Source organism: Acomys minous, assembly GCF_964271855.1.
Source record: "Acomys minous genome assembly, chromosome: 8".
NCBI classification, from domain to species: domain Eukaryota; kingdom Metazoa; phylum Chordata; class Mammalia; order Rodentia; family Muridae; genus Acomys; species Acomys minous.
Genome location: NC_140489.1, coordinates 36,759,424 through 36,784,249, shown reverse-complemented (window position 1 = coordinate 36,784,249; position 24,826 = coordinate 36,759,424). Strand labels below are relative to the sequence as shown.

General features: G+C 45.0%; 2 protein-coding genes across 2 annotated transcripts in view; one reads left to right on the top strand and one right to left on the bottom strand.

Moving 5' to 3' along the window:
* Positions 1–3,901: 3,901 nt before the first annotated feature.
* On the bottom strand, positions 3,902–12,999 carry ERH (ERH mRNA splicing and mitosis factor). The gene is made up of 4 exons (XM_084792303.1): positions 12,849–12,999; positions 9,781–9,868; positions 5,561–5,681; positions 3,902–4,403 (listed from the first exon to the last, which is right to left on the bottom strand). Exons 1-4 carry the CDS (start codon positions 12,849–12,851, stop codon positions 4,301–4,303), a joined length of 315 nt encoding a protein of 104 aa, XP_084648429.1. The 5' UTR covers positions 12,852–12,999; the 3' UTR covers positions 3,902–4,300.
* Positions 13,000–13,083: 84 nt separating this feature from the next.
* SLC39A9 (solute carrier family 39 member 9) overlaps positions 13,084–24,826 on the top strand; it is a 37,557-nt gene continuing 25,814 nt past the window's right edge. Inside the window, exon 1 of the mRNA XM_084792297.1 lies at positions 13,084–14,084. Coding sequence (XP_084648423.1) covers positions 13,989–14,084 — 96 coding nt within the window. The 5' untranslated portion in view covers positions 13,084–13,988. The remainder of the gene's footprint in view (positions 14,085–24,826) is intronic.

The following is a 24,826-nucleotide window of genomic DNA, read 5'->3' as shown; positions in this document are numbered from 1 at the left end:
CCCAGCGGATGTACTGCCTAGTTCTGACACCCTGACAGATGCGGGAGTCATCTGAGGCAGACCCAGCTGAGGAACCACCTCCATAAGATCTGGCTGCAGGCAGCTTGGAGGGCATTTTCTTAACTACCGCTGAAGGAGCCTGGCTGCCTAAGAAAGCAGACCAAAGCCAGCCAGTGAGCATCACTCTTGCTTGGCCCCTGCATCCGTTCTTGCCCGGGTTGAGTTGCTGCCTTGGCTTCCCTCAACGATTCAAGCCAGATAAATCCTCTTCTCCACAGTGTCTTTTGGTCAGGATGTCGACTTATAGCAACAGTAACCCTTAGACAGCTGAGTCAGCAAGCTGCGGTTCTGAGTAAGCCAGCACTAAGCCTGGTTTGTCAGGCTTGTGAGTCTGGTCATGTCCCTTTGACAGCAGGCAGATGTATTATGTGGCCCACAGCCATTCACTCATTTTGTGGAGTCTCAGCCCCTGAAGATCTTTGAGATTAAAACCTTGTCTTTTCCATCTAGCAAAGGATCGCTATGCAATCTGATAGTGAATCACTCAGTCTGGTCTTATTTTTTTCCGTCCTTCATGGGAAATAAATGCAGGCATGCTCACATATGCCTGTAATCCTGGCACCTGGGGGCTGAAGCTGTACTGCTGAGTTTGATGCTAGTCTAGTCTGCATATCAAATAGGCTACAGGGGGAGACTCTGGCTCAGGAAAACAATACCAAACCCCAACCCAACCCAACCAACCCCCAAGTATTTTCTACTTTAAAGTGTTGTAAGGATGACTACAGTGATACTAACTCTGTTTTTTGATCCAGGAGAAAACTCACTCCTGTAGGTTGTATTCTGATCTCTATATGCATACATGTGTGCGCACACACAGAGTAATAAAACATTGGCGGGGGCAGGGTGGAGGCAACAAAATGTGAGCCTAAGTGTAACGTCAGTCTCATCAAGCTAGGCCAAAAACACCCAAGGGTCTTCCTAGAGACCAGGACACATAACAGTCCTGTTCATTTCAATTGTCAAATACTGAAAGTGTCTGATATGGGTCCCTTTCATATAAGCTGATGCAATAAAGAACTGCCTTGCCATATCTCCCACCTCAGTCTGGTTGTTTTGTAGCAACCCAGAACTGCTGATGCCTTGCTGCATGTAAATGCTCCACACCACTCCTACCCAGTGCTGCAGAACACCTAGCTTAGGTAGTGACTTGCTTTTCCCCAATTTTTTATTGATCTGTGTGAGTGCCGCATGGTGGTCAGAGTGCAGCTTTTGGGAGTTGGTTTTCTGCCCTCACCACATAGGTCCTGGGGATTGAACTCAGGTTCTCAGGCTTGGGAGCAAGTGCCTTCACCAGCTGAGCCACTGCACTGGCCCATGCCAGAAGCAGTTCTTCTGTGTGGGGTAGGTAATGATGAGGGACTCAGGAAAAAAAACGTTTCAGCCTTAGGCAGCAGAAACCAAACCAACTCACTCTGTAGACCACGCTGGTCTCAAACTCACAGTGATCCGCCTGCCTCTGCCTCCTGAGTACTGGGATTAAAGGCTTGTGCCACCAAGCCTGGCTCTAAACCTGTTTTACTTATGGAAAAAAGCCAACCAACCTCTTTAACTACCATTGCCAACACTGGACCAAACCACCAAGGTTTATTACAGACCTTACCTTAAAATGCTAACTTTTAAAAATTTGTAATTTAAGCCAGGTGGTGGTGGTGCATGCCTTTAGTCCCAGCACTTGGGAGGCAGATGCAGGTGGATCACTGTGAGTTCGAGGTCAGCCTGGTCTACAAAGTGAGTCAGGACAGCCAAGATTACACAGAGAAACCTGTCTCGAATAAACAAAACAAAAAATTTTAATTTAAATTACAAATTTTATTATCGATGGGAAGGTCTGAGAAAAACTGTGGAATCAGTTTGTTCCTTCCTTTTTGTGGGTTATTGGGATCAAACTTGCATCACCAGGTTTGCATGGCAAACCTTTATTTATTTTTTTTATTTTCGACAGAGCTTCTCTGTGTATCCTTGGCTGTCCTAGACTAACTTTGTGGACCAGGCTTTTTTTAAAACATAAATTTACTTATGTATGAGTGCTCTATCTGCATGTATGCCTGGACACCAGAAGAGGGCACCAGATCACATTATAGATGGTTGTGAGCCACCACGTAGTTGCTGGGAATTGAACTTAGGACCCCTGGAAGCACAGTGTTCTTAATGACTGAGCCACCTCTCCAGACCCAGCAAAACCTTTCTTCACCTGCTGAGCTCTCACCAGCACCCCAGGGGCCACTTTTGACCTTTTGTGTGACCATGGACATGGCTGAGATGTATTTCCCTCAGTCCATCATAATCTACAGCACACTGGAGAGGAAGGGCCTACTCAATTTACAGATTTACTCTTACACCTTAAACAAAGCCAAAGTCACAGCAGAGAAACAACAATCAGCTGGACAGGTGCTGTGAGAAGCAGGGCCATCTGATTTACCTCAGTGGCTAGCTCTTTTGAGATTTTAAAGTTAGGCTAATTCCTAGTAAACATCAATGCTAAACTCTGTCAAGTACCCTTGTCTCGGTGTATCTTTGCTACAGTTGATCCTTTCATTAAACAGGAAAGCCGGGCGGTGGTGGTGCACACCTGTCATCCCAGCACTTGGGAGGCAGAGGCAGGTGGATCGCTGTGAGTTTGAGGCCAGTCTGGTCTACAAACTGAGTCCAAGACAGCAAAGGCTACATTAAGAAACCCTGTCTGGAAAAAAAGATAAGCAGGGCTGAGGCTCCCTGGTAAGAGTATGGCTTCACTGTGTAAGGCCTCAAGTTCATCCCAGTACTGCAATCAATAAACATTAACTTCAGAACGATTTAGCATAAAACAGTTAAAAGTTTTAATGAAGACAGGGAAGGAAAAAGAGGGAACATTAGGCCAGCCATGAGCCTCCCCATAATCTATCAACCTCATGGTGGGTGAAGATGCTAACTACCATGAAACAGATTTAGGAGTGCACATGTACCCAGCGACAGTGTGATGTCTTCAAGTCATCACTGAACCCCCGTATTCAAAACAAGATGACTCTGTGGTTTTCCCATACCCTAACAGCTAACACGTCCATAGAGGAGTGGACAGAGACAGGTATGGTGGTGCAGGCCTGTGATCCCAGCACTCAGGGAGGAAGAGGCAGGTGAGTCTGAGGCTAGCCTGGTCTACAAAGTCCAGGACAGCCAGGGCAAGACAGAGACCCTGTCTTGGGGGAAGGCAGGGAGGAAGAGTAGGCAGTACTCACTGCTGCTGACTCCTAGAGGATCTTTTTTCTTTTTTTTTGGTTTTTTTGAGACAGGGTCTCTCTGTAGCCTTGGCTGTCCCAGACTCTCTTTGTAGACCAGGCCTGCCTCTGTTGAGATTAAAGGCGTGTGCCACCATGCCGGGCCCAGAGGATCTTATAAATGGCTTCCAACCTAGGATGGTGTGAAAGAAGCACTGTGCTTTGAATTTGTTTTTTTCTCCCTAAGCTGATGGTACCAGGTCTAAAACTCTCAGCAATGCTGGGAAGCTGCAGTAGGTGAGCTGCAGTTGCCAGGCAGCCAGGAGAGGAAAGCTGTGCTCCAGCGCACTGTGAACTTAGACTATTTCCAACTTGTCATGGATGTACTCTCATTATTGAGCCTAGAAGCATCTTGTATTAGCACCAACAACAAATACAAATATTGGCACCACAACTGAGATTTACTGATTGCTGGACAAATAGGGTGAAGGCTTATTAGCATCATATAAATAAACTACAGCAAAATGGGTGCAAACATATGAACTTTCATGTTCTTTGTGTAGCAGCCTACTTATTTTAAAACTGATAATGCTCTGCCAGACAATGAAATATTTAGAGGAAAAAAAAAACCCACACAGTAAAAGAACAACTACAGAACATTTCTTTATTTTTCACTAAGACTTTCCCAGAGGACAAAACTAACCTTGTTACCACCCCACCCCCAGAAGGGTTAGTGCACGCACTGCTATAAAGCAGGTATGAATAGTTTCAAGGACCTGAACCAACCTTAAATGGCAAAAACACTTCCTATTTGAATTATCATAAAAATGTTTAAGTAAAAAAAAAAAAGAAAAAAGAAAAAGAAAAGGAGCAAAGGGGCCATGGGGGGTTTCAGAATAAAAATATCATTCATGTTTCATGTCACACATTCGATCTTGGCTCTAGTGTAACAAAATGGAAACAGGATCCCTATCATACAAAATGTTCACTACAGCACACTGTATGCACCTGTTCCAAGCCCAACCCAGCCCCGAATGCCTCCAATTCAATTACTTCCCGGCCTGTTGGGCCTGTCGACGGAGGAGCACGTAGATCTTCTCTTTGATCCAGTCTTTGTTATAAGGCTGGTACGTCTGTGTATCAGCTCGGTAACTGAGAAACAGAAAGAACACGCAAAGTTAATGGTGGTCAGTTAGAGCCTCATGTAATTGCCTGGGGCAGCTTCAATGTGCACACATTCACACATGTGCATGAGTAAAACGTAGATACGGCTGCTGCTAATGCCAGATCTGCATCACCTATCGTAATATTATGAAGGTCAAAGCCAAGGACCAGAGCTCTTAAGTACTCAGTCATACACCTACTGACCAAAACCATGTGTTGTTTCTCCCATGTAGCTTCTATTTTATAGTTCCTTTAGTTATTAAAAAAACAAAAGCTAAGCCAGGCATGGTGGCACATGCCTTTAGTCTCAGCACCTGGGAGGCAGAGGCAGGTGGATCGCTGTGAGTTTGAGGCTGGCCTGGTCTACAAAGCGAGTCCAGGACAGTCAAGGCTACACAGAGAAACCTTGTCTTGAAAAACCAAAAATAAAAAAAACCCCAAAGGCCCACTGAGGAAAATTTCAGAAGAACATCTCTTTCAGAAGAGAAGGATGAGGCAGAAGACCAGCAGCAGCAGCAGAGCTCTATTCAGAGCCTACAGCACATTGAGCATCTGGCCAGTCAAGGAAGCTACAGGACTTGAAGAACAGAGAAACTTTCAGCTTGCCTAAAACTCGGCTCTCTCTAGTGGAGGAATACACACTAAAGCTGCAGTACAGGGTGGAGAGAGCAGCTTAGTGAGTGGTTAAGAGCACTCATTGCTCTTCCAGAGGACCCGGGCTTGACCCCCAGCAACCACATGGCAGAGCACAAGGGTCTGTGCCTCCCAGGGTCCTCTTCTGACTTCTTGAAGGCATGGCATGCACATAGTATATAGACATACGTGCAGATGAAACACCCGTACACGGAAAATAACAAAGCCCTGTAGTAGAAAAAGGCAGACAAAGCACCAGGTGTGGTGGTGGCCCTGAACTCAGCGATCCGCCTACCTCTGCCTCCCAAGTGCTGGGATTAAAGGCACGTGCCACCACCACTCGGCTCCCGCCTTTGGCTTTATATTGTTGATTTAAAATTTGAACTAAAAAAATAAAAAAATTAAAAAAAAATAAATAAAATTGAACTATATGTAAGTGAAACACCAGTAACTATAAAAACAGACAAAAAATAGAAAGATACAGATGAGAAGATCTAGTGGCTAATACTTACACAAGACAGCTGAGATCTGCCAGATCATCAATAAAATCAAACAACTGACTGATATCATATGTGATGGAGGGGCTGTTGGGATTCATTCTCTTCAGATGTTCTTCATACATTTTGCAAACACCTATGCGGGCGGGCGGGGGGGGGGGGGGGGAGGGGGGGAGAACAAGAACTGATGAATGTAAGTAGTGCTATCTGGCCAATATATTTATTTTAGGGAAATTGGGCTGGAAAAGGACTGCAGGCTGGTGCAGATAGTACTGTGTTTTTTTTTCCCTCCCCTGAGACTGGGTCTCACAGAGACCTGGAACTCACAGAGATCCTCCTGCCTCTACCTCCCAAGCACTGGAATTAGAGGTATACCCCACCACGCCTGGCTTGTATTGTGGTTCTTTTTATCAGGTGCCCAGTAAATCTTTCTAAAGCTCAAGAGCAGACCACCTATTTTACCTTCAAATGTTGATGCAGTGGAAAAAGCCACAGTAACTGGCAACAAAGGTAGAGCATACCCCAACACCCTGAAGATATGTCACTGGACTCATGAGGAATCCAGAAAGCCAGCCACTTACCACAAACTGAGGACCAACGCTTCCGCCCAGTAAACTTTACCTACAAACAGTGAATACCTTTCCAAAAGTGTCTACAGATTTTCTGAAACAACGAATACGAAGCATCAGCACGAAGCAGAGCTTGTAAATACTCCAATATAAGGCTAAACCAGGGTGGCTGCCACACCTGTAACCCCAGCACGAAGGAGGCTGTGGCAAAGGGACCAGGAGTTCAAGCTTACCCTCAGCCATACTTTGAGGCTAGCTCACCACAAATAAGACTCTTTCTCCAAAAACTAAAACCAAAACCCTCAAATAAACAATGGTAGCATTAGCAATTTCAACAGAGCATATTTGTTAATTTTCAGCCAGTAAAGCATTCTACAAATGGGGTATAGCTTTCAGTCCACTGCTACTACCAACTCAAAGGACAAGTAATGTCCATGTTAGTTATCTGCAGGCAATATAAGCCCTTACTCGTGTGTGTGTGTGTGTGTGTGTGTGTGTGTGTGCTCGCGCGCGCGCGCAGTGAAGCCTTTAATCCCAGCACTGGAGAGGCAGAGGCAGGTGGATCGCTGTAAGTTCAAGACCAGCCTGGTCTACAAAGCAAGTCTAGGACAGCCAAGGCTACACAGAAAACCTTGCCTTAAACAACCAAAAAGCCCACACAAAACAAACAAGAAACAACAAATTCCCCCCCCCAAAACACCCCTCCAAACTACACCACCACCTAAAAAAAAAAAAAAAACAACACACAAAAAAACCCTTAAATTTTCCAATGAAAGGCCACTCAGTAACAGAAATGTCAAGTTAATTATTTTGCATGTGTGGAGAGGAAATGCCATCTCCCTTCATCTTTGAGACAACAGGGTCTCTTCAGTGGCCTGCACCTCACTCAGGCTAGGCTGGCCAGCTAGCCCTAGATACACTTGTCTCTCCACCTCGGCGTTAGAATTATAAGCACAGGCTACCAGGTTTGGCTTGCTTATGCAGGTTTTGGGCTCACACTCTGGTGCTTATGCCTTTACTGACTGAGCTACCTGTGGCCACTCCCCCCCCCCTTTAAATTCTACAAGCACACTACCCTAAAACGATGTAACTGATAAAAGTAGAAAGGAAGTGAAGCCCAGTGATCTGTCACTACTGTCCTATTTAGTGGCCACAGACTGTGCTTATCCGCTGCCATCAGGAGGCAGAGTGGACATTTACTTAGCACCTCACTACAGCCCATAGCCAGAACCAGCCAAGAAGTCACCGAGCATGTAGACCAGAGACAAAGAAGTAAACTGTCTCTATTTGCAAATGAGGTGGTCTTTTAGACAGGAAGCCACCAAAACACCATTAGAATTAATAAATGACATATCGAGGCTGTAGCATACAAGATCAATACGTGAAAATCAGCTGTATTTCTATGTAATCAAAAATATTGAAACTTTAACTCCATACCCAGTGTAATAAAATAAAGCTCTTACCACAAATTTACCAGAAGCAGACTTGTGGTGAGGGAGGGAAGGGCATAGGGGTAGATTTTCAAGGAAGTGAAAGTTTGCTCTTGGCAGTTGTAGGCTTCATGTATGCTAAGCAAATGCTCTACTGCTGAGTTACACCCAGCCTCTCAGTCACCTCCCCTACACCTGTCCCACCCTGGCCTCATCAGAAAGCATCCTGGCATCCAGCTCAGGCTGTCTGTCCTGCAACTTACTATGTAGCTCAAGGTGGCTTCAAACTCATGCTCTTTTGGCCTCGGCCTCCTAAGTGTGAGCAGTACATGGTGGTAATGACCATCACTCATCTTTAACTTTTAAAATGGAAAATAAACCCTTTCTTTTCTTTTCAGTAGGTTGTCATATGTAGCCCAGGATATTTTGGAATCACTACAGCTGTGGGTAAGCTTGAATTTATCTTCTTGCCTCTACTTTCCAAGTGCTGGAATTACAGGTGCACATCACTATACCTGTTTATGTGGTGCCAAGGAACACATTCAGGCTCTGTACATGCTAGGCAAGTAGTCTATAAAATGAATACACAAACTATACCTTCTAGTCTAAAAAAGAAAATGAAGTTAACAAGCACCTTAAATGCACACTAACTCCAACTGGCACAGTGGGCCTGTGTGTGTGGGGTTAGCGTTCATGAATTTAATTAACCATAGATTGAAAACATTTAAAAAACTAATTCCACAGGTACTGAACATCTAATAGACTTTTCTTTACCCGCCCCCCCCCAAATGTGTAGTAATTATTTACTTAACACTGACACTGCATTAGGTATTAAAGGTTTAAAGACTGGTAGTTGCCCTGGTTTGGGAGGGTGGGGCAGGCATAGATTTTAGGGCAATGAAACCTTATTTTATGATTCTATATCGACAAGCCCATCATCTAGTCACTTTGGCAAAATTCACAGAACTGGACAACATGGAGCGAACCCTAAGTAAACAACAAACCGAGCTACCAATGTGTCAGCCCAGGTCACCACTGTAGTAACTACCACATCAAGGCAGGATGTTAGTAACAGACAGAGGCAAGGGACTGACTTTATATTCTGCTTGAGTTCTGTACAAACCATGTATCAATTAAAAGTACAATAATTAGCCTGCGTAGGTACCAAAACTCTGTCATAAATAGACAAACAATAAACTTAGACCTTACTAAAATTAACAAAGGCTAGGAAAGGCCACTGTCTGTAGTCCAAACATGACAACATGGGCCCACACATATTATGCTAAAGCAGTTCTTTATGGCATATAGCTGACCTTAATAACAAATGAAATGTTAGTAGAAGAATGGACCTGAAGACACTGCAACCCCACCTCAACTTCTTTTCATCTTAAAAAAAAAAAAAAAAAAAAAAAAAAAGACAGGGTTTCTCTGTGTAGTCCTGGAAATCACTCTGTAGACCAGGCTGGCCTCAAACTCAAGATCCACCTGCTTCTGCCTCCTGAGCGCTGGGACTGATGGAGTGTGCTGCCGCCACCACTGGGTTCCCCCTTTATCTTTAAGAGTAGAATCTGATGGCCGTGCCAAAGGTACTGCACTAGCCACCTTGAAGCCATCTTTGATTATAAGCAGTCTTTGTTTTCACAGATATAATTAATTAGTTCAATTTGGGTCTATTCAAGTTAGCTTTGAATAATCAAGTTTTAGGGACTTGTACAGCCAAACCAAAGTAACTATATAACTAAAGAAGAACTAGCAGCACAACTGGCTAATATGATGTAATAATTAAGCAGAAAAAGTAACCCAGTCTGGGCTCTAATGGCTTACCCAGTCAAGAGCTAACGGCTCGCTGAGTGGGAATTTAGCAAATGCACAATAAATTATACTGACTTGTTTCCTTGAACCTTGACTTTCTCTGATAACTTATTTTCTAACATTCTCATTGTCTATAACCAAAGCTAAACAACTTTTAACATCTGTTTAATAGACAGGTTACTGGGTTTCAGAAAGCATTCTCAGAGCTGACTAACTGTAGTGCTACAGTTTAGCAAGAATATGTATGTAAAACAACCATGTATTATAAGAAAATACAGTAACCGTTCATGCTAAGAACCCATTTTCCCTGCTTAAATTATTCATTCAAGAAATCTAGGAAAAACCCAATTCCAGTTTGAAATGTGCGTATGTGAGGGACTTCAAAGACATCTACTCTTCATTAGTTACCTCCATGCCTACTCACCTTCCATGCACTCATTCACAGACTCGTAGTCAGCATAAGTCCTGCCTTCTGGCCTCTTGGTAGGCTGTACCAGCAAAATAGTGTGAGACTGAAGGGGGAAAAACAATTTCAATAAATATCCTAATACGCATTCAGAGATTGATATCATGATATGAGCCCCTTACATATGACACAGATGTTACTAAACATAATTAACTAGGTTGCTCTCCCACAATACGGATGCCTCTGTCCAAGTATGTTATCACTGCTGGGTCACAACTTCCTTACTCTCTGGGTCATTTCTCACACTCCAAATATATTTGGCAGCAAGTACTAGCAAGATACTCTGTTCTCTCTTCTATCTTTTCTTGTCAACCTCTAAAACCTGTTGACTCAACAAATACTAAGCCATGAGTAATAAAAGGAGAGACAAAAGAGAATACTAATATCCTTTTATCAGCCTAAGGTCTTTTCTGACTTGAGCACAACAGTGGAGCCACATTTTCCGAAGGAATTACCCCCACATCAAGGTGTAAGATAAAGTAGTAATATGAAATGTACAATGTAAACAGTACCCTAGAAAATCCACTAATCATTCACCTAGCAGACAACTTGCCTTAAGGGGCTAGCTCATACCCAAGTCACTCATCACCCCGCAAGGTCTGCAGTGTACCATAAGAACAGCACGGACCCCAAAAGCTTTCCTCTAGGGCTTTCTGGGGGTAGGGTCAGTTTCAGGGCTTCTTGACCTCTCATTATATTCTGGGACAGAAATTAAATTCTTTGGGTTTGTCCTGTACCTGTTTTGTAGCATCTTTGGCCTCTACTCACTAGGTGCCACTAACACCAATCTCTTCAAAGTAGCAGTAACCCAAAAATGTCTCCAAATATCCCTGGGAGATGAGGAGGAGTCCTAACCAGCACAGATCCACTGGTCTATTGGAGTTATGGCTTACCTAAGGTTTCCCATGCATTGGGAATGACTAGTTAACTAAACATATGCTAGTATGATGCAATGCCACTGCAAGCCCAATCCTCAGTTAAATTATTCACCTTGTTTTCTCCACCTGCAAAAGTTTTCTGGGTAAAAATTAAATTCTTGTGTTAGGATGACCAAACTTTATTGAGTTGATCTGAAAATTAAACTATCAATAAACTGAACCTGAGCCATATGAGATCTAGGCTTTCTGGATATAAAGCAGAAAAAAAGTACTTTAAATTTCATATACCAAAGAGTATTATACTTCTCCCTTCCCAACAAGATCTAAGTAATCTTGATTAAATTTTTCTTGAGAAGACTTAAAGCCAGGTGTGGTGGTGCACACCTTCATCTTTGTGAGTTCAAGGCCAGCCTGGTCTACAGGTCCAAGGCAGCCAAGGCTACACAGAGAAACCCTGTCTCAAAGGAAAGAAAAAACAAGTTTGAGAAGACTTAAGGCAAAACTCTAAGCTAGCAATAAGAGACATCTGTATGTACACAGTGTTTTGCTAGTGATAATAGCCAGAGAAAGCACGGAATTAGATTTGTTGTAGAGGGGTTCATAAAAGCCCAGCTACCCAAATACTCAGTATAACATTTGTTGAGAGGAAAACAGTCTTATGGAAACATGTTTGCATCCTTACTCTAGACAAGCTATTCATTTTTTTCCTTTTAAGCTACTCATTCTTTGCCACATTAAAATTTTTAAAAAATATCTATTTATTATTATGTAAACACTGCTCTGTCCGAATGCCAGATCACATTATAGATGGTTGTGAGCCACCATGTGGTTGCTGGGAATTGAACTCAGGATCTCTGGAAGAACAGTCAGTGCTCTTAACCTCTGAGCCATCTCTCCAGGCCCTTAAAAAAGAAATTTAAAGGCAAATTAAGGAATACTTTGGAAAAAAAATTTGAAAAGTGTACACACACACACCTGCTCCAAGTAATTCCTGTAAACCACCCCCCCCTTTTGTTTACTTAAGAGCAAAGCCCGGGAGAGATGGCTCAGTAGTTAAGAGCACAAGCTGTTCTTCCCAGGGACCGGTTCTCAATTCTCTGCACTCACAGGGTCACTTACAATCACCTGTAGTTTTAATCCCCAGGAGACTGGATGCCGCCTTCTATTCGCATGCAAGCGGCACACAGTCAAGCAGGCAAAACACCCACACACAGAAACAAAACAAAACAAAATAAAACATCATTTAAGATCCCCAAAACCAAAACAACAAAGAGAGGGTTGAAGAGGTAGCTCCGTGGTTAAGAGCATGTGCTCCTCTCACAGAGGATTTGAGTTTGGTTTCCACATCCATCGCTCACACCCACCAGCTCTAACTGCAGATCCTGGGGATCCCACACGCTTCTAGCCTCGGTGGGCAACTGTACTCACGTGGGCAAACACACACACAATTTAACAAGTAAAACAAACAAACAAAAATCTTTACAGACTGTAAAAACCAGATTTTACTACCATCTCTGTAGGATTCTGGGGCCGGGCACCCTAGAGTCTTTTTTTTCCCCCCCGAGCTCCACTCTCAAGAGAATTTAAGTAAGAACAAGATTGAAAGCTGACGGAATTGCCAAAACGGGGCAACTAAAGATACTAAGAAAAAATACTTAAAAAAAAAACCCACAAAACCATGGGGGCTGGAGGACCACCGAAGAGGCACACTGCAAAGCAAATCCGACCCCCCCCCCCCCCACATGTTGGGAACCGTAAGGTGACGGGTGTCAGTTTCAGGAAACGTCTGACGATACGTTGCCCGGCCATTGTTCCTACAGTCCGCTAGTGCAACGGAAGAGAAAGAGCGGCACCCCACGCCTCCCTTTCCCAGGCAACGACCCACCAACAGCGCATCCTCTGCCCGCTGCACACCTCGCCTCAACGAGCAGGCGGGCGCGCAGCCGCAGGGCGGACCCGGCCGGGGCCTCCGCGCGTTTCAGCCCCGGGAAGGGGAAGGGTCCACCCGCGAGCTGGGGTGGCGTGAGGGGCCCACTCCAGCGGGGAGCAGCACGCTCGCGCTGGATGGGCGGGGACAGGAGGGGGGAAGATGGACGGAACAGGGGTGGCCCTCAAAGTTGGGGAGCCCGGCAGCCGCTGAGGCCTCACCATCGCGCCAAACGCTTCGCTGCAGCCGCCGCTAACACCGCTACCGCCGCCGCCGCCGCACACGAGCTCAGCCTCAACGCCGCCAACAGCCAATCCCGCGAGAGCAGCCGCCCGGAAATCGTCTGAAGCGCGACGCGGAAAGAGCCTTTCGGGCCACAGAGATTCACACACTTCCGGTTTCTGAATGGGCTACTGACTCCGTTTCAGCCATCTTAGGTAAGGGCGCCGAGATGGGTACGAGGCTATTTCGCGGCTTTAGAAAGAACAGTTTGTTTCGGGATGCTGCCTTCTGTATGTCAACTAACAGACAGGCAGCTAAAGCGATGGAGACTGCAACAGGGACGCCAGTCATCTTTTTTTAGCTTTTCTAAAAAATGGCGGTAATATAAGGACCGCGGCCTATAGGTCGGTTGTAACCCGGAAGTGCCTTGCTAAAGAGGAGGCGGCGAGACAATCCGGAAGTGGGAGTAATGAAGAGGTGCCACTTGGCGGCCATGGCAGCTGTAGTATTGGCGACTCAGGGTCAGGGCCTGGCTGAGGGAAGTACCATGGGCAGCACCGGGTGTAGGGAAGAGACACCATTGTATCGACTTTGCTGTTGAGTCCTCTGGCCTGTCTTTAGAGACTTGCAGGACAGCTTGCCCGACTCTAGACTCGGAAGGGAGTTTGCTGGGACTGGTGGGCTGGTCCCTTCCCTGGGGGCGGATCACCTGCGGGGCCACCTTAGGGAACAGGTACCGCATGAGAAGAAGACACCTGGCTTTGCCTCTTTTCCCTGCTGCTGCCAGGCACATTGTCTAGGGAAGTGGGTCGTTGTGCCCCCCCCCTCCTCCCGACGATTGAAAAGATCTGTTTTCGCACAATTTCTCCGTCTGTTAACCTACCGGATTCCCAGTGACTGGCATCTTAAGAACCTAAGAATTGCGTGAAGTTTTCTCTGGTGCTAGTAGCAGCAAAAAGGAGCTTGCGTCTTAGGAGAGCAGCGCGCTTCGTGAACACACCGTCTGGTGGCAAGGCTGAAAGAAGTGGGGAAACTCCCGTCTTCTCTTGGAAAAGCCACACGTTTAAACAGCCTAAACGCCTTTCCAGACGGCTGGAATTTTGAAGCCTGGGGATAGAGGGGGCCTACAGAAGGGCAGAATGGATGCTTTCCTCTCCATTAGTCTGCTGTCTTTGGCAATGTTGGTGGGATGTTACGTGGCTGGAATCATTCCTTTGGCTGTTAATTTCTCAGAGGTAAGAAAGCCCCCCGCTTTTCTGCCGTGTGTTAGGACGGCGCTAGACATAGTGGTAGTTGCGAGGAGAAGCTGTTTCTCGGCTCTTAAGGTCTCATTAGGGAAAAGATATTTAGCATTTCACAGTAGAAACAAAGCTCACGTTCGGCTCTGTAATCGAGAGTGAGCTATCCACTAGAGACTCTGGTGTGTTCAGAATCCTCGGAAAGTGATCTGCATTTTCCTAGAGACAGGAACATTTCTGATGATCCCTGGAGGTTTCAAGGAATCAAGGTAACAGATAAAAACAAATGACAACTCTTACTTTGGCCTTATGAGTTGAAATCGGTGTAACAATTTCTTGAGAAAGACCGTGAATGTCTTTTGAGGAAAGCTTAGGGTGTAAGCACCGTGTGAGGAATAAACTAGATTGTTCTTATCAGTTCCTTTCAAAGAAGCCAATGACCGGAATGGATATTCTGAGATCACTTGCCAATCTGTTTGCTTAGAAATAAACTTTCTGGCCAGGTGTGGTAGCCGGCGCCTTTAATCCTATAGCACTTGGGAGGCAGAGGAAGGTGGATCTCTGAGTTTTAGGCCAGCTTGATCTGCAAAACAGAACAGCCAGGGCTACACAGAAACCCTGTCTCGGGGTGAGGGGTGAGGTGGGGGAGAAAGAAAGAAAGAAGGAAGGAAACTTTTTGGTTGATGTGTTGGGACACTTTGGTTCCTTAGCCAGAGGTTAGTGGAGGGGGACACAAGATACGCGCAGATTGTCACAGAGTTCTCTAGGTTGCACTGCTCAAAAATTTAAGGAGAAAAACTACCCCACTCAAGAGAATTTCATAGTTTTGTCCTCAAGATCAGCAGTAAAATATGCCTTCACCTTAGTTCTCTTCCTGAAAGGACTAATTTCCTCAAAGGAAAGATGAGGCACATGAGTGGATGTTTTACCTACATGTACATCTGTGTGCCACATGCGTGCTTGCTGTCATTGGAGGCCAGAAGGTGTGGGGTCCTCCGGAACTGAGCCACCATGTGGGTGCTGCGAATTGAATCTGGGTTGTCTGGAAGAGCAGCCAGTGCTTTTAACCGCTGAGCCATCTCTCCAGCCCCTAATGATAACACTTTTAAAAAAAATTATATACGTTACCTGACGTGACTCACTGAAAGGGCTGGAGTATAGCCAAATGGCACTGTTTGCCTAGAGTATGTGAGGCCTAGGTTTGGTCTCGGGCACTGACACAAATAACTCCCTCAACAGCAGACGCACTGAGCTACACTACATACAAGGAAACAGACTACGTAACTTGAAAAAGTTCATCATGTATCTTGGAATGAGCTGTCTGACTCAGAGCGGTCCTCACCCACTGTCCATCGTGGCAAGGGTACATAGTACATGCACTGCGTAGCTCCTAGACAGGTTTTCTCTGTGTAACAGCCCTGCCTGTCTTAGACTTGCTTTGTAGACCAGGCTGGTCTTCAACTCCCAGCGATCCGCCTGCCTCTGCCTCCCACATACTGGGATTAAAGGTGTGCTCCACCACACCTGGATTTTGTTATTGTGTTTTTGTTTTTGTTTTTGTCCTTTGTCATGGTAACAGTTGGATGGGGCTGGGCAGCAGGTGACAATCCTCCTTGACCAATGCAGCCTTTTTTTTGGGTTACTTTCATGCCTAGGCATTCTGAGTCTCCTGTTTTCTCTCTAAATGTTTTCCCTCTTAATTTGAAAATATTTTATATGTGTGTTTGTGTGCATGGCTGTCTGTGCCTGGTGTGCCTGGAGGCTAGAAGGGAGCATCAGACTCCTCAGAACTAGTGGAACAGATGATTGTGGTCCACTATGTGGGTGCTCGGAATTGAACTCTGGAATGGAGCCACTGGAAAAGCAGCAGGGAGCCATCTCTCCAGCCCCAGTATATTTTCGTATAATCATGTTAGAACTGGATTGACAATATTAGGAAGACATTTGTGAGGCTTGGATTGGTTTGTATGTTTACACACACACACACACACACACACACACACACACACACACACACACACACACACACGTTTGTTTTGGTTTGGTTTTTCGAGACTGGGTCTCTCTGTGTAACAGTCCTGGCTGTCCTGGACTCACTTTGCAGACCAGGCTGGCCTTGAACTCACATCGATCCACCTGCCTCTGCCTCCTGAGTTCTGGGATTAAAGGCATGTGCCACCACGCCTGGCTTTTTTTGTTTGTTTGTTTGTTTGTTTTTCCTGAGACAAGGTTTCTCTGTGTAGCCTTGGCTGTCTTAGACTTGCTTTGTAGACCAGACTGGCCTCAAACTCACAGCAATCCCCCTGCCTCTGCCTCCCAAGTACTGGGATTACAGACTTTGAGACAAGGCCTCACTGTATAGCTCTGGCTGGACTCAAACTCAAAGGGTTCTACCGGCCTCTTCCTCTCACGGATTACAGTTGTATTCCATCAAGCCTGGCTTAATAGAGGTAAAATTAAATTAAGCAGTTTATAGCTTTGTTTTTGGCTTTTCTTTTTCTTTTGTTTTTGTTTTTCGAGACAGGGTTTCTCGTGTAGCCTTGGCTGTCCTGGACTAGCTTTGGACCAGGCTGGCCTTGAATTTACCGAGATCCACTTGCCTCTGCCTCCCTGAATGCTAGGATTAGCGCCTGGCACCGTTTTGGTTTTTTAAGACAGGGTCTCATGTAGCCCTAGCTGTCCTAACTCTCTGTAAAACTGGCTGGCCTTGACCTCAGATCCGCCTGCCTGTCTCTGCCTTCCCAGTGCTGGGATTAAAGATGCAGGCCAGTACTGCTCAGCTGTTTGTGTCCCCTTCTTCCCCCAGGGCAGTGTTTCTCTGCAGGCAGCCCTGTAGTCCTGGAACTCACTCTGTAGACCAGGCTGGCTTCAAATTCACTGGGATCCACCTGCCTCTGCCTCCTTAAACAGGGATTAAAGGTGTGAACCTCTGTGCCTGTCTAAAGAGTTTCCCAGGGCAGAAATAAAGTCAGATGGCTGATGGAACCATAATTCCTACAGCGTTAGTGTTAGAAGCAAGTGGTCTGAGATTGCTGTAGCAGAGCCCACTTGTTACATCTGACCATCAACAAGTGTTTGACATTGATTTCCCTTCACTTTCTCCTCACCTGCAAACCATCTTTCTCCAAGTGTGGCCTTTTTCTTCACCCTTACATGTGGAAACTATAGCTTCATGGATTTTTCATTTATGAAACAAAGGAGAAAAATTTTAATTGCCAAAACAATTATATGTTAGTATGGCAGTGAAGATGCTAATTTTTCACCATATGAAAAACTAGACTCGTAAAGGAGGCCACAGCTCGCTTTCCATAAATGAGGTCCTGTGTGGCATCTTGTGTTTTAGAATCAGTTGCTAAGGAGCCGTTTTCTTGTGCAGTTGCTAACAATGCTGCGGATAGAGACTGAACCTCTTTTACCTCTCAGCAGCTCTCCTGATTGATGAATGAAGGAGATACAGATGGTCAGAGTGGGCTTTTAGGGTGATTGCCTGAGGATTATTTTTGTTTTGAATTTCCATTCCAATCCAGACCAATACATTTGCAAAAATGAAATGAAAAAAGAAGAAAGGTGTTGTTATTAGAGTCAGCAGACACAAAGTTATTACTGATATTGTAATAATCATATTATTACAAGAGTTTCTGAAGACGTTCAGCTTGGGGACATGTAAGAGAAGTTTGAGTTTCCATCTGTTGAGACAGTGTGAGTCCATAGTAGGCAAATGAGGGTAGCTGCTGGTAGGATGGTTTTAGAGCCTAGTTTGACCAACCACCAATCTCAGAGGGACTGTGACACCAGTGCACTGGGTGTCATCAGGGCAGGCCTATAATCCAGAGACCAAGGCAGGAAGGAAGTTCACACCTTCAAGGCCCAGCCTCTGCTGCATAGTGAGTTTCTGTCAAGCCTGAGTTAGAGACACTGTTTCAAAAACCAAAGCAGGGAGGAACACACCAACTAGTTATTCAATATCATATGGTCAGCCCAGGAAACATACATACAAGCGACTTTATATGGACTAAGCAGGTTATATTTGGGAATATAATGAAAAAAGACCTGAATTGGAAGAGAGCAAGGAGGGTATATGGAAGGATTTGGAGAGAAGAAAGAGAAAGGAGGACTGTAACTATATTATAATCTCAAAAACTACAACAAAACTCCAAATCAGTGCCATTGCTTGAGCCAGCAGCTCAACACTCAAGGTCTCATCTAATCAGTCTTACAGGTTGTAAGGATGAAGTGAAATAAGCCTAACCCGGGCCTAGGACATGGTAAGGACATTTGAAGATGTGGGGGAGGGCCTTCAGTACTGCTTATAGAGCCTTCCTTCTTCTGATTTATAACTGGGGGTGGTAGGGAACTTTATTGACGGTATTCAAGAGAGTAGGGCTCCTTTCCCCTGCTCCCTGGGGGTTTGGGATGGAAACTGTGAGGGGAGATGCTCAGTGTTGGGGACTGAATTGAACAGGCAGTCCTCAGCAGCCAAAGGCCTTTCTTTTCCTCTTGTTTTTGCTGGGTGTATGGCCCAGAGCTTCTTACTTCTTACTCATTGAGGCCATGGGGTCCACCACCTTGTTGCTGTAGCCATATTCACTGTCATACCAGGAAGTGAGCTTTATAAAGTTGTCATTGAGAGCAATGCCAACCTAGCATCAAAGCTGGAAGAATGGGCGTCAAGGTTAAAGTTGCAGGAGACAACCTGGTCCTTACTGTAGCCCAAGATGTCCTTTGGTGGGCCCTCTGCTGCCTGCTTCACTGCCTTCTTGATGTCTTCATACTTTGAAGCTTGCTCCAGGCAGTGTGTCAGCTCTATAGTGGACACATTGGAAGTAGGAACACAGAAGGCAATGCCACTGAGCTTCCGGTTCAGCTCTGGGATGACCTTGCCCACAGCATGTGGCTGAAAGGAAGATGTTCTTGTTAGCTCCACAGCTGCCATAGCTTCCCAGTGGAGCCATTCACAGTCTTCTTTCTGAGTGGCAAGGTTAACTGTGTCAGCATTTTGTCATTGTGGAGGACATGGTCCATGAACCCTTTTCCTGTACATGACGGGATGTTGACAGGCCTCATTTTTGTTGGTAATCATAATTGTATTGAGATCAAGAGTACAGTGGTGATTTAATGTTCTGAAGGCAACATTCTACCTTATTCCACTCCTTCCTCTGCTCTTTTAAATTCTCTCTACCCTGCCATGGTGTCCCTGAACTTTGGAGAGAGTGAGGTAAAAGTCCCATTAATGGCAGGTCCATCAACAGCTTCTTTTTTTGTTTTTGTTTTTGGAGACAGGGTTTTCTATGTATCCTTGGCTGTCTTGGACTAACTTTGTAGACCAGGCTGGGCTTGAACTCACAGAGATCCATCTGCCTCTGCCTCCCAAGTGCTGGGATTAAAGGCATGTGCCACCGCCCAGCCATCAACTGTTTCTTATTCTCAGCACTTTGATGCCTTTACAGTTTTGTAGTTACCACTGGCCACTCCTAAAAGGAGCTTTTCTGGCCAAAGCTAACAGTACACTAATCTATGGGTATAAACATAGTTATCTAGATAGCAATTTAATGGGTAGTACATCATGTCCATCTAGCAAAACAATAGCAGGAGCTTTTTTACTAGAGTTTATGACACGCCCACCCATGGGCTTTTGACCAGGCTTATAGTACTGAATGTATATTTACCCTCCTGTGGAGAAGGTCTTAACTCATTCACATCAGGGAGTGGTTGGCTACCTCCAACCACTGACTTGACACTATTGCACCAGTGGTTGGTGGTGTAGCACACAGGGTTAACTGTGAGTAATGATTCTCCCCCAGTGGCACTGTTTGGGCTAGCTAACAGGAAGAGGCTTGTCTCAGTCCCAGCTTGATTTATATGTTCTCTCAGCCAAAGTATATGTTGTTATCTAGCCATGACAAATGCTTATATTGTTTGGGGTCTTTAGAGGCGTCCTTGACCAATCACTGACCTCCCCTCTTAGTTTGGGTCACTATTGCTGTGATGAAACACCATGATAAGCCGAGTGTGATGGGGCAAGCCTTTAATCCCAGCACTCGTGGGGCAGAGGCAGGTGGATCGCTGTGAGTTTGAGCCCAGTTTGGTCTACAATGCAATTCCAGGACAAGGACAGCCAAGGCTAACACAAAGAGGCCCTGTCAAAAAAAAAAAAAAAAAAAAAAAAAAGGAAACACCATGATCAAAGCAACTTGGGGAGGACAGGGTTCATTTGGCTTACACTTCCACAGCACTGTTCATCATCCAAGGAAGTCAGGACAGGAACTCAAACAGGGCAGGAATCTGGAGGCAGGAGCTGATGCAGAGGCCATGGGGGTGTGCTGCTTGCTCAGCTAGCTCAGCTAGCTCAGCTTGCTTTCTTATAGAACCCAGGCCCATCCTGTCCAGAAGTCGCACCGCCCATATTGCCCCCCCCCCCACATTAATCACCAATTAAGAAAATGTTCTACAGACTTGCCTACAGCCCAGTGTTATGGAGGCGTTTTCTCAGCTGAGGCTTCTCCTCTCCAACGACGCTAGCTTGTGTCAAGGTGACATAAAACTAGTCAGCATGCCACCCCTGGTGTTAGAAATTTCATTTAATAACATACGGTTTCTGGAAGCAACTTTATCTATCCTCATAGGTACTTGCATTTAAACTTTTTATTTGCTTCTTTATGTTAGCTTGCCGTTAATAGATTTCCTTCTGGCTTTTATGTACATCCTTAGTTCTGGCTGACTCTCTGCACATCCTCCCCTCACATTTCCTTGACCCTCTCTGATGACTACTACTATGACTACATCGTTATCGTCTTGTTGTTGTTATTATCATTGTTATTGACAGGTCTCATTTTTGTAGCTCTGGCTGGCCTGGAACTTGTTATGTAGACTATGCTGACCTCGAACTCGAAGAGATCCACCTGCTTCTGCCTCTCTAGTTTAGATTAAAGGTGTGCACCACCACTCTCATCCTTACTTATAATCTTTATGCTTTTTGTTTGGGAACAAACTTCTAGTAATGATGGAACTTTCCCTCTCATCTCCCTCATAATCACAGACACTTTTCAGATTTGTTTGTGATGGCCGGCCTTAGCCTTCACGGGTACTGTTCCCGGAGGCTAGGCCAGGCTTTGTCCTACAGCCTCCCTACTTGTGGCTGTCTTCTTGGCATTTAACCTTTTTTTCTTCCTTTACTTAAATATTAGTTTTAAGCTTTGTTTTGTCTTTTAACATTTTTGAAGTTTTCTTTTGTGTCTGCTTATAATAAGTGATTCATTCATAATAGGTATCTGGATATTTTGACTTATCACCAAATAAGAGGCTGTGTGTTTGAAGAACAAGTTTGTTCAGTTTGGCTTTTCTCTGGCAATTGGTCCCCTTTGAGGTAGGTTTGACCGAGTGGCATTTCAAGGACTTTTTCCATTGTCTAGTGTCTTACTTTTTTATTCTCTCTTGAGAACGCAGTAGCTTTTGTTCCTCTTTTGCATTTCATTTCTGAGTTCTAAGACTTTAAAGCTTACCTCAGTAAATTTATCCTTATCTGGAAAGCAGCCAGTAACATGTCTTTCCTCAGATGTGAACTACAGATTACTGTTTTGTAAGGCTCTATGGCTGATAAAGCTAAGTTTAAGTGAGACAAAATTAGGAGATAATCAGATCTGATATTTTTATAACAATTTCATTTTCTCTAAGGTGCTATTGGTTATGCATAATTAAAATTTATTTGCATAAGCCAGGCACTTGTAATACTAGCACTCATGGAGGCAGAGGCAGTTGAGTTCGAGGCCAGCCTGATCTACAGAGGGAGTTCCAGGACAACCAAGGCTACACAGAGAAACCCTGTCTCTAAAACCCACCCCCCCAAAAAAAAATTACTTGTATAATAAAAATAGTCTTTTCCTTTCCTGTTTCTTTTCTCCCCCTCCCCGCTCTTTTTAAAGGAAGGGTCCTTGCTATGTGTGGCTGGCCTGGGACTCACAGAGACGCACCTGCACCTGCCTACTGAGTTCCAGAATCAAGGGTGTGCGCCACTACCCCAGCGTGCGCTTCCTGAGCTCTTCCTGTATCAGGCAGAGGTGTGCATTGTCTTATTTAAACCCTGGGACAAGAGTCAGAGATTGTTGATGTAGCTTTACAAATAAGTAATTTGTCAGAAAGGCTCACACTGTGGTGGAGAGAGGCTTTGACTCCCAGGTCAGGGTCTTTGTCCATGGAATGATGCTGCTTTCCCAATGAGAACTGCAAAGATGGTGTGAGAACAGGAACTGTGTAAGTCGGTTCTTTCCAGCTGCTAAATCAGGAGCATCTTAACACCAGTAACATTTTACCTTCCTGGTTTTTCTCCTGTCGTGGTCTTGGTTGAGGTAGGAAGACTTCAAACTCCATGAAAAACAGTTGTATGTGTGCAGGGCCCAGATGCCTGTAACACCTGCCCAATTGGAATCTGAATTAATTATCATTTTGAACTAAATCAGTTTCCAACTTGATAGCTTTACTATTTAATCAGTCTTCCATTTTTATGGTGCAAAAAGTAATATCCTTTTTAAAAATTTTATTTTATTAATTTATTCATATTACATCTCAATTGTTATCCCATCCCTTGTGTCCTCCCATTCCTCCCTCCTATTTTCCCCTTACTCCCCTCCCCTATGACTGTGACTGAGGAGGACTTCCTCCTCTTTTATATGTTCATAGGGTATCAAGTCTCTTCTTGGTGGCCTGCTATTCTTCCTCTGAGTGCCACCAGGTCTCCCCCTCCAGGGGACATGGTCAAATATGGGGCACCAGAGTACGTGTGAAAGTCAGACCCCTGTCCATTGGCTAGATCTGGGTAGGGGTTTGAAGTTTACTGCCTGTATTGTCCTTGGCTAGTGCCATAGTTTGAGCGGGACCCCGTAATATCCTTTTAAAGAGAAGAAAAGAAAAACTTTATTCAGAATTTTTCTGTAGGTGACAGGCTTAACTTACCCTCTAATTGAAAATTTTGTTGATTTGTGTACGTGTCTGTCTGTCTCAGTTATATGGGCTGTGCAGTGACAAGGTCTAGATGATTGTATCAGTCATGGAAGGCTCTTCTTGCTGCCTTGATCCCAGGTATTGATTGTAATCTAGCTAATCCTGGCCTATCTAGCTGTATACTCAGCTTCATTTCTTTATGCATTTGACAGGCAAATGGGAGAACATTTGCTAAAAGCAAAAACTGTTCATCAACAAAGCAAGTTTTGCTGACAGGCAGTTTAGTATGGTGATTAAGAGTATGCAGCCAGGTACAGTGTTGTAGGCCTTTAATCCTAGCACCTGTGGAGGCAGAACTCAGTGTGTTCGAGGCTAGCCTAGTCAACAGAGCAAGTCCAGGACAGTCAAGGCTTCACAGAGACATCTGTGTATAAAAAGAGTATAGAACTCTGGGGCTAGACTTCATAGGGGGAAGTCATTGCCCTGCCTCTTACTGGCTGTGAGAGGCTAGGTAAATTACCTTCTCGGCCTGTTTCCCCAGCTGTACAGTTGGAATAAAGAAGTTCCTACCTCATGGGAGAACATGTGTGCTCTGCTGAGTATTTGACAACTTCTAGTTATATAGTGGTGAAGAAGAGTATTGGTGGCACTTTTACCTTTCCTGTCTAGAACATGGCTGTCCAGACAGGAGTTAATCCAGAGAACCAGCAAGTCTGATTAGTCAGACATCCTGACAGCAAGCGTTTTGTTTGCTCTCTTTTGTCCTTGTTCTCACTTAACTCCTGCTTTTTCTAGTAAACTAGTAGGCCGGTTATCAGCTGGGTGCCTTTTGCTCCAAATTCAGTCTTCATCATCCTCTCTGCAAAAACATGTACATAGGCCTTTAAATATTTCTTTTGCCAGCTGCCAGGATGTTACCTCCTTGTCAATAGAGGGTGCTGGAGAGAAATTATGAGAGGGAGGTTACCTTTTGGTTCTGGCATGTTTGCTCAACAGGTTCCTAGGCAGTTTCTCTGACACTGATTTCTTTAGCAGGTCAGCCTCCCTGCACAATGTCCAGCTGTGGTAGGGCCTGCAGCATCTGCCTGGAGTCTTAGCCCCTCTGGGTAGGTTTTTCTGCACCCAGCTCCTACACTGCAGCCAGCTGTTTGCCTAGGCTCTTGGGGCACACATAGCTGCTCTGGCACTCGGCAGGCATCAGTTTCCATTGGCAGCCCTCCTGGGTGGTTTTATGGGACAGTCTCAAGTGAGACACCCATGAATAACTTTCCCAACAGCCTAGAGTGCTTCTTCCCAGCCAGTTCTACCAGCATCATAACTCAGAAACTTCTGCTATTCCCTGCACCCAGCCATGCCCTCTTCAGCAGGGTTTGGAGCTCAGTTGTCTTATTTTATTTTTGAGGTGCTCTTATCTCTGTCCCATGTACTGGGGATAAAGGCATGTGCCACCACGTCCAGCTTACTTGTATATCCGTTTAAAGTTCTTTCTTTCCTTTTCTTTTTGGTTTTTTTGAGACAGGGTCTCTCTGTGTAGCCTTGACTGTCCTGGACTTGCTTTGTAGACCAGGCTGGCCTCGAACTCACAGCAATCTGCCTGCCTCTGCCTCCCAAGTGCTGGGATTAAAGGCGTGCGCCACCACCGCCTGGCTAAAGTTCTTTCTAACTAGTCTGTATTGAAAAAAAAAAATCAAGAATGGAGTAGTGGAGTGAGGTGTAGTAGCCTGGCTCACTTCTTTGGAGGCAGATGCAAGTGGATCTTGGTCTACATAGTGAGTTCCAAAACAGAGGCCTACATAACAGAGAGA

What these genes read in the sequence shown, in the direction of transcription:
- ERH (XM_084792303.1), bottom strand. An exon ending in TGTGAATGAGTGCATGGAAG is followed by an intron (nt 5,682 to 9,780) that starts GTGAGTAGGCAT and finishes CCGCCCGCATAG; the next exon opens with GTGTTTGCAAAATGTATGAA. An exon ending in GCAGATCTCAGCTGTCTTGT is followed by an intron (nt 4,404 to 5,560) that starts GTAAGTATTAGC and finishes TCTGTTTCTCAG; the next exon opens with TTACCGAGCTGATACACAGA.